General features: G+C 33.6%; 1 protein-coding gene across 2 annotated transcripts; it reads right to left on the bottom strand.

The window, feature by feature from the left end:
- Window positions 1-4,494: 4,494 nt before the first annotated feature.
- LOC127808721 (mitogen-activated protein kinase homolog NTF3) lies at window positions 4,495-9,378 on the bottom strand. 2 transcript variants are annotated; one of them, XM_052347303.1, is made up of 3 exons: window positions 8,903-9,378; window positions 7,733-8,159; window positions 4,495-5,574 (listed from the first exon to the last, which is right to left on the bottom strand). In XM_052347303.1, the coding sequence occupies exons 2-3, from the start codon at window positions 8,153-8,155 to the stop codon at window positions 4,891-4,893; spliced, it is 1,107 nt and encodes a 368-aa protein (XP_052203263.1). In that variant the 5' UTR covers window positions 8,156-8,159; window positions 8,903-9,378; the 3' UTR covers window positions 4,495-4,890. The 2 variants fall into 2 exon arrangements, with proteins under 2 accessions (XP_052203263.1, XP_052203262.1); XM_052347302.1 differs by having other exon boundaries at window positions 8,920-9,377.
- Between the last annotated feature and the right edge of the window lie 438 nt (window positions 9,379-9,816).

Here is a 9,816-nt window from a genome sequence, read left to right as displayed (position 1 = left end):
TCATCTGATCATTATTTTTCTTGTAGACTTTAAACGACTCACGATGATGTTTTTAATTAATAAATCTATTATTATGGTCGAATGGCAACAGTGATGATGTTTTTTATTATATATTATATCAATGTAAATATATAAAATATTAAATATTTAAATAATATTTTCATTAAAAAAAAAAAAAAGAAGCAAAAGAAGCGACAAAGAATCCCGTAAAGCTTGAATCCAAATCTCGATCAGATATTCGCTTCATGAATTGTTCATAATGCCCACTACCATTATTGGAAACTTCTCTTCAGCTCCAACATATTTGTCTTTTTTTTCATTTTTTTTAAAAACATATAATTAGAGGTGGGTAACATTTCGATTAAAGTAAAATAATCAAACCGAACCAAATAAAATTGTTGGTTCGATTCGATTCGATTTTTAAGTTCAATAATTTTAGTTCTTTTGATTTAGTTCAGTTTCTATATTTAAAAAACTAAAATAACCAATTCAACCGAAATATAAAAAATGACAACTTTTTTATACTTTGTAATTTTGGGTTTTTTTCAGTTTTTTTGGGTCGGTTCTATTTTTTATTTTTATTTTTTGAATTTAAGAATTGATTCGGTCAATTTAGTTTAATTTTTTACACAAATTTAATTTATTCAATTTGAATAATTAATTAACTGATCGACATAAAACGAACATTGAACAACTAAAGGCAAATACCTAGATACCTCAATGAGGTGAGGGTTGTGATGAAATCCGATGCTTGGTTAATCTTATTTGAAAAACAAATGCATTGAGACTAGCTCAGACCGCAACTATGTAAATAGCCCAATATTTTTAATAAAAAAAAAATTGTATAAAAATTATATAAACCAACATACATATATAAAAAAAAATTAAATTAACTTAAAAATGTAAATATACAAGTATAATTGAAATAACGAAAAGTTCAGATTGTTACACAAACAAAAAGTGTCAAAATATAAAGAATAAATGAAGTTAAAAATGTAAGTTCAAAGGTATAATTAAAACAATAAAAAATTTAAGTGATCATACTAAATATATATATATATCTATATATAAATACAGAAAAATAAAATATAGATTTGGCCGATCTAAGCCATTATGCAGGTATGACAGTTGTAGTCTCTTTTCCATCCCTATGATATATTTTGCTGAAGGGCCGTGCTCAAGCCCGTAAAATCCAAGGGCCGGCCCATATGATGAGGCCCAGGCTTGGGACTGCATAGATATTGTTGGGATGGACTGCGTAAATTTTGGAATAAATTACAATAATCACTTTTAAGATTTGTCTACGAAGCCATTCCTAATACTTAGTTTAAAGTATTGATTTCCCTTGTTGCTAATAAAATAAAATAATTATTTTATCTCTTTTATTATTTAAAAAAAAAGAAGAAAATACTAATGGTGGTTGGCACTAGCCATCGTGGTGTCGTCGATTGCTACGGTTGGGGTTTGCTTGTTGAACCTCGGTGATCGTTGGGGTGGGGTTGTTTGTTAGAGAGAGGGAAACTTACCTCTCACATAAAACCCTTTGTAGCACATGTTAAAGTGAACAAGAATTGAGTCCTTTGATTATTTGCAATCCACCTTAGATTTTATACAAATCAAACCCTATTAATGGGGTTTGGATTCAATTTACATTTCTCAATAACAAATCAAATCAGCACAATGGGTGAGGGAGAACTAGGGGTGTTTATGGTGCGGTTTGGCCGGTCTAAACCATTTTCAGCAAACCAAACTGCTAGTGCGATTTTCTGATCAAACCAGACTGCGGTTTGGTTTTGGTGCGGCCAAACCACACCAAATCAGATCGCATTTGCGGTCTGGTTTGGTGCGGTTTACCGCGGTTTGAAAATAACTATTAACAACATATAATATAGTATAAAAATATTAAAAAGAATAATTATATATTATTATAAACTATTATAATCTGTTGACAATTATAATAGTTATATATTATTATAAACTTGTTATATATTATTATAAAAATTTTATAATAATAAGGGTTGTAGGGGTTGTTGGAGTGATTTTTATAATAATATATTTTTTATATTTTTTTTATATATTTTCTTGGGCGGTTTGATTTTAAACCAAACCGTCAACCATACAAACCGCAAACCGTGCGGTTTGTATAACCACCAAACCGTTTTGGATCGCAAAAAAAAAAAAAAAACCAACCGGTTCAGTTTGGTTTGGTTTGGTCGGTTTTCGCGGTACACCGATTTTTTTGAACACCCCTAAAGAGAACAAAGAAATAAAGAGATATAAAAAGGGTGTGAAAGAAAAGGCGAATGGCAACAACAAAAGATGATGGGGCTCAAGGTGGCAACCATGACAAGTACTTGCTATCAAATGATGGAGTGAACTACGATAATCATTGGTGTTGATAAAGAGGAACGACAATCTGATGGGGGTGCATGTGTGTATTGTAGCATGCGAATCTCATATCAATTTGTTTGAAGGGAGTTTTGGGCAGGGCCACCCCCGAGGGTATATTTTCAAGCCAGGGTCGGTTATGGGCCTAGACGAGATGGGCCCATCTCATAAATAATGGAAAGAAGGCAGGAAGACTGTATAAAATAATGGAAAGAAGGCAGGACTTTCTGCCTTATACAGTCTCAATTATAAGGCAGTCTCTCGACTAGGGCCCATCTCATACCATAGTAACCCATTAATTATATTGTAATGGAAAGAAACGGCATGGTCCCATCTCAAGAAGGCAGGGAGACTATAATGGAAAGAAACAACCGAGGAAGCCCTCATATAAAATTTTAGAGCCCCACTTATATATATAATATTATATAATAAAATATATAATATACTTAGATTTTAGGGGCCTCATATAAAATTTTGCTTAGGCCCCTCAAATCTTAGGGCTGGCCTTGGTCCTAAGCTTATATGTGATGGCTGGACAGTCTACTACAGTTGGTATTAGAATCAACTCCTAACTCCAACAATGATGGGCTGTGCAATAGGGACATTGCATCCCCAATGGAGGATGACGTATGTTACTATAGCGTGTGAATCCCATATCAATTTGCTTGGGGGAGGGGAAGTCCTAGGCTAATATGTGTTGGTTGGGCAATTACCTTGTGAAGGTGGTTGTCCAAACTATTACAGTTGGTATCAGAGTCGACACCTGAGTATGATGATGGTAAGGCAATGCAATAAAGACACTGCACCCCCCTCCAAAGAGGGGATGATGTGTGTGTACTAACATATAAATCCCACATCAATCCGCTTGGAGAGGAGTCATAAACTTATATGTGCTGATTGGGTAGTTACTTTTTGAAGGTGGTTGCCTAAGCTGTTACAATTTTTATAATTTCAAAAAAAATTTGTGATCGTTTTGCAATATTACGAAAATATCAAAAATACATTTTCGATTTGAAAATGCATTTCTATTCACAAATAAGGATAAAACAATTTCCATCTCAAACTCAAATTTTTTAATTTTTTATAGAATTTGTTTGAATGCATTATGTAATTTATATTTATTTTTAGATTAAATAACCATTTTTTATATTAAAATTTATATTTACAAAAAAAAAAAAAAAAAAAAACCTATATTATTAGGTACAAAAAAGTCCACCTCCAATGCTCCCAAAACGAGTAACCTTTGCACTAAGTATGCCATTTTTGTGAATTGCCTAATACAACAATGTCTTTTATTTAGACTTCTAACAGACTAATAACAAAATAATAATACTTTTAATATTAGAAGTACAAACGGACTACAACAAAAATAATACTTTTAATACTAGAAGTGTGAAGATTACTAAGTTCTAAAATCACAGCCTTCCCCCCTCGGGAAGTTTTCTCAGAAAATAAGATGAAAATGCATGAAAACAAATAAAATAAATAAACAAAATGAGAAGCTCAACCTAACTCTTTATTTTAATAAGTTAGGATAATGCTAACCGTTGCTCTAAAGACAATGGTTAAAATGTAATAAATACATATTATTTCAAATAAAATATATTTATTACATCTTATTTTTAGACAAAGTAATTTATTATTACTTAACCATAGCATTACTCAATAAGTTAATGGGAAATGCTATACAAAACTAGTTTCACAAACAACTCTTAAAAACTGATATTGTACACACAAATTTATAATAATTCTACCCAAATTAACAATAGTTAATAGTAGTGAATAGAATTATTATGAATTATTGTTAATTATGAGTAGAATTATTATAAATTTGTGTGCCACATTAATTTACCAGAATTATTTATCAGTACAGCATTTTCTTAGGTTAACATACAGTCCTGTTAAAAATGGGTCAACTATGTAAAAAAGTCAGAAAAAGCTCAAGCCATTATCACACAGATATCCTTCCATCAATTTCAGACACAAAAATGGCTACTAAAGAGTATGTTCTCTAAAACAGAAAATTTCCTTCAATATCTAAGCTTCTAATCTATCAGTATAAAAATAAGAATCATAGACAGCCATTTAAACGCATGAATAGAATATAGAAACAAAGATGGGACTGACCAGTAACACAGACAAATTTATTTACACAAATTTAATACTCATAAAGTATTACACCATAATATAACTTCAATGTACAAGAAAAGAGTTGCAGAGATACAACAGTACAACTATATACAAATTAAAAGACAAAGAGCTCAACACCATAAACAAGCTCTTAGAAACATTAGTGATAGTCATGCACTAACAGCACAAACCGTTAATGCATTATTTGTTAAACATGATTAAACCTAAGGTGAAACAAGAAACACAGAGAAAAAAAAAAAGATGTAAAGGAACGTGGACAACAAAATACAGAAGAGTTAAATTATTCCAACTAAACGAACCACTTTGAAAGGCCTCTACGCAACCTGAGAAAGTGAAGTTATACTAGCTCACCTAGACATTGGCTGTGGCAGCTTCCGGATGGTAGTGAATCATTTCCCTCCACATCAACTCCCTTATCATTTCTTCCCCTAGATCCTCATCTATGTCCAGATCGATGGGAACCTGTGCCGGAGGGTCACAGTTCGGATCATATAGTGGAGACATGTAAGGATGTCGGAGTGCTTCAGTAACACTAATTCTCTTTGATGGGTCAAACACAAGCATCTTCTGAAGCAGATCAATTGCCAGAGGATGGGCATTTGGATAAAGACGAGAAAAGGGGGTCCCAGGGGAATAAGGTAGTGACTTAATGAACTTCCTTGCCTTTTGGTTATCAATAAATTCAAGATCATCCTCTTTCTGGCTTCCAAGAATGTTGATGATTAGCTTGAGCTGGTTGAGACACTCTGTACCTGGAAAGATGGGCTTCCGGCCAAGAAGTTCAGCAAAGATGCATCCGACAGACCATACATCAATTGAGGTCCCATAGTTGTCACAGCAGAGGAGCAGCTCCGGTGCTCGGTACCATCGAGTAACAACGTACTCAGTCATGAATTGGCCCTTGCCACTGCTGGTGCGTGCAAGCCCAAAATCACATATTTTCAGGTCGCAGTTTGCATTGATTAGAAGGTTCCCAGGCTTCAAGTCACGATGAAGAATGTTTGCTGAATGCAGATACTTCAGTCCTCGAAGCAACTGTTAAAGGACATGCAGATTAGTATACAAGAACAAAGCCCATAAAGCAAAATAGATGGGGAGTTATGAATTTAAAACATCATGTACCAGTTACAATAGTCACAACCATTTCTCAATGCCGCAAGGAAGTAAAACAGGTAAGTGAACCAATTGTGTAAATGACTTAGCAAAAAATAAAAATAAAAATAAAAACAATCTTCTATGTGATGTTTCAACATGCTCAAAATAATGCTGAAGCAACAATTCTAAAGAAGCCATGTCATACTAAAAAGAGGGGGGGGGGGGGGAGGGGAGAGATTTCACATGGAGTATGTTTGGTATTATCTATCAAGCACAGACATAGACACGGGGACACAATATTTTTAAAAAATGTAGCACACAACACAGTCGAAATACATTAATTAATAAAGTAATTTCTTATGTTTTTAACGGTATAATAAAGAATCAAAACTATATTCCAAACCCAAAAATATGCATTTAAAATTCATAAGCCAAAATTCCAAATGAATAACTCTAATCTAATAAGTAATCAACTCATAGTCCAATTGTCTTCATCCCTCACAATACAGTTGATGTTTAAAGAGCTAGAGAATATGAGCGTCAAGGGTATGGAAATGAACATTCATGCAATCAAAATGTGGAAAAACAAAAGAGTCATGCAATTGCCAAGTCATAAAACTAAGGAGTCAAAAAGAAAGCTTTTACTGTTTAGTCTTCGAAGTGTCTCGTATCCTTTGAAAAAACTTTAAGAAAGTGATTGGACATGCCACGTAAACACGTCTGACACATATCAGAGGTGTGCCACGGTGTCTGACATGCCGGGGGCATCGGTACAGCAGCCCCTATGGAGTGTTCATGCTTTATAGGATATTATCATAGACCTATTTACAATTAATAATTCTATTGTTGAGTAACTTCAAAGTAAAATGCTATAGGAGATACTTAGTGCTACTGAGTTTTCTTAGTAAGTGTATTTCCAGTTTGATAATTGCTGGACATGATTTATGGGTCACATCACATCACAGGTCAAATTTTGCCATTGGAAAATTCCAGTTTGAAAATTCTTTATGAGCATTTACTTGGGTTTAGAATGTTCTAGTTGGTGGCAGTGAGAACTTCTTTAATTAGTTAAATTAGCAGTCATGGAAACAGAAATGGGGAACCTAGCAGACTAAATACCCTCTTAATTCAATTCATAAGAACTTAGGGAAGTAGCGCCCAACTAAGACACAGTCCCACTTCCCCCAGTTTCCTTCACCTTCCCTTCTGCAAACCTTACTAAATCAAATCAACCTCATCCATTCTGCTAGCATTGTATCTTTGAGTTACATAATCCACACCTATGACCAAAGAAAGCAATTGCTGACTTCTAGGAAGTGTCAAATATCTAAAGTACAAGTGTGATAATGGTTAGGTGCCACACAAAATGCACATGGCCTATATATTGCCTTTGTAACATTCATTTAACTTCTACTACTTTGCTATATTGAATTCCACCAATCCAGTTTGTTTTTATCTTTAATCTTAATGAATTTGGCCAATTGGAAGCATTGACTTCTATTTTCTAGTCACGCCACAACTTCTCATTCCAGAACTGCCTGTCATGATTCTGGGTCTACTTGTGTAATATTTACGGTTATTTTGACTTTGAAACATAAAAAAATATTTTAGAATAAAAAAAAAATTAGAATAACAAAATCAAACACAGCATGCTTATATTTATCTAGCTTACTAAAACATGTAAATTTGTTATGACATCTACACTGAATTCTTGACAACTTATGTGACCACCTATTTCATGCAAAAAAATTTAGTGAACAAGATGTAATTTGCTTCTGAAACTACAGCAGCATCTCACTCTCAGCATCAAAATGATGTGAATACATAAATCTTGTTCACTTATTTATGATCACTTCTTGTTCTAGCAGTCACTACGCAAGTAATTAGCTCACCAGATGTCAACTTATCAATCTAACAAACCTAATAGTTACCTACAAAAATATACCCAACAATTTTGGAGCATTCATAGAATCTTCCATCATGTAGCTTGGATACTCCAGAATCTTCTCAGAGTAATTCATTATGCACAAACAATTTGTTTAAATCAATAAGAAAAATGTTTAACCATAATTTCAATTACAACTGCTGATGAATATACCTGGAATAAGAAATATTGGCAATGGTCATTAGTGAGTGCTTGAGAAGACTTAATAATCTGATGCAGATCTGTATCCATGAGTTCATAAACAAGGTAAACATCCTGGAAAGTTGATCTATGGATAGGCATCATGATATCTTTCAGAGCAATCACATTTTCATGCCTAAGATGCCGGAGGAGCTTCAGTTCGCGTAGAGTTCTCAATGCATCTATGCGGTTATCAAAAGCATTATGTATCTTCTTAATTGCAACCTTCTCATTAGTTTCCTTGTTAATAGAAGAGCACACAATACCATATGCCCCTCGACCAATTGGCTTGATTGGCACATACTTGATATCAATCTCAAACAAAGTTTGCCACATGGAAAAGTAATGCTTCCCTGGGGACTTAATTCCATTGGGAGGATCAACTGGAGTAGCCATTTTCCTGCAAACCACGACGACAAGATAGAAATCAATATAAAAGTAAAGCTGAAAACAAGTTGAGCAATAGTATTATTGCAGAAACGTCCAATAAAACAACCGGTCACGCTCTTCCAACTATTTAACATATCAACCAAAAAAGTACGGAATCTACCATTCTAGATAATGAAATTGAAGAAACAGGGCCATTTCAGAGACATAATATCTTAACATTGCTCAGAAATCCAATTGATTCCTTGCAATCAGAACAGCAAACAATTTAATCCCATCTTTAGAAAGACCCGTCATTGTGTAATGTTCAGTTATGCCTAGGAAAAAGATGGTGGACCAGCGGCGGAGTTTTCAGAATTAAATAAACTCATGAAAATGGAAAAAGCAAAGTGACTATTCTCGCTCGTTTTAAGAAAGTACTCTCTAAGTAAGAGAAAATTAACGGAAAAGGGTCGAATTACTTTCCCCAAATCTGTCCAATTCCCGAATCAGACATCAACCATAATAATGAGAACAGTAGGTGAACCAAAGAAAGAAAAAAGAAAAGGCATGCACTGCCCAACAATCATATGGAAAGGAACGGAATTTTGCTATAAACTCGTAATCGTCTGTTTAAGGAAAACCTAAAAGATAAAGAAACTAGCGCAATCCCAAGCCAAAATTGTAAAGAAATTAATAGCTACCATACCAACAATTCACTCTTCACAAAACAAGAAAAATTTGCTCAAATTCAACAGATAAACAGAAAAAAGTTACGTATAAAGAAGACACACTTCCTCTTTGTGGTGATCCGGCACAATTCCCTTCCCAACTATTCTCACACAAAGAATTTCATTCCTCAAGCATCTCCAAGATCCTCAGCCACTTCGCCGCTTTCCAAAACCTTTAGGCGATTCAATTCAACGATCGAATCCATCTTTTTCTCTCCCGATTTGACCCTTGGTACGTTCGAGAGCGAGAGACAAACTCGTATTTACCCCGACTTCGTTCGAAACCAAAACCCTAACTTCTGTCGGACCGGATCGAGAAGATCTCTGCTGATGCTGAGGAGGCGTCCCTCGTTCGATTGGATTTGGCCTTGTCTAGGTCGAAGCGATTGGTAGGTCGACGCAGAAGATATATATAGAAAGCGCCAAGGGGAAGAGATCTGTAGATTCTATATCTCGTTGCAAACGGAGAGTCATGACAGTGGAATGGATCAGTGTGACGGAGGAGAAGACAAAACAGAGCAATAGATAACCATTATTATCATCGTTATTAAATCAACTTAGAAGTCAAATTATTTTATTTTGTTGTAAATGTACTTTCATCCTTTCTTTTTCTTTTTTTCTTATAATTATTTAATTTTTTATTATTTCAATTATACTTTTATATTTATATCTTTAAGTTAATTTAATCTTGTACTTTGACATTTTTTTTCATGTGATAATTGAAACCTTTTATTGTTTCTATTACACACTTATATTTATATTTTTGAGTTAATTTAATTTTATACTTTGACTTTTTTTCACGTGGTAATTGAAACTTTGGTTGTTTTTATTACACGCTTATATTTATATTTTTAAATTAATTTAATCTTATACTTTGACTTTTTTCTTGTATAACAAATTTAATTTTTTTTAATTTCAATTACACTTATATACTTATATTTTTTAGTTAATTTATTTTTT

This window comes from Diospyros lotus, chromosome 8 (genome assembly GCF_014633365.1).
Source record: "Diospyros lotus cultivar Yz01 chromosome 8, ASM1463336v1, whole genome shotgun sequence".
Taxonomy (NCBI): domain Eukaryota; kingdom Viridiplantae; phylum Streptophyta; class Magnoliopsida; order Ericales; family Ebenaceae; genus Diospyros; species Diospyros lotus.
Note: the sequence above shows the minus strand (reverse complement) of the source record. Positions and strands in the feature narration are given on the sequence as shown.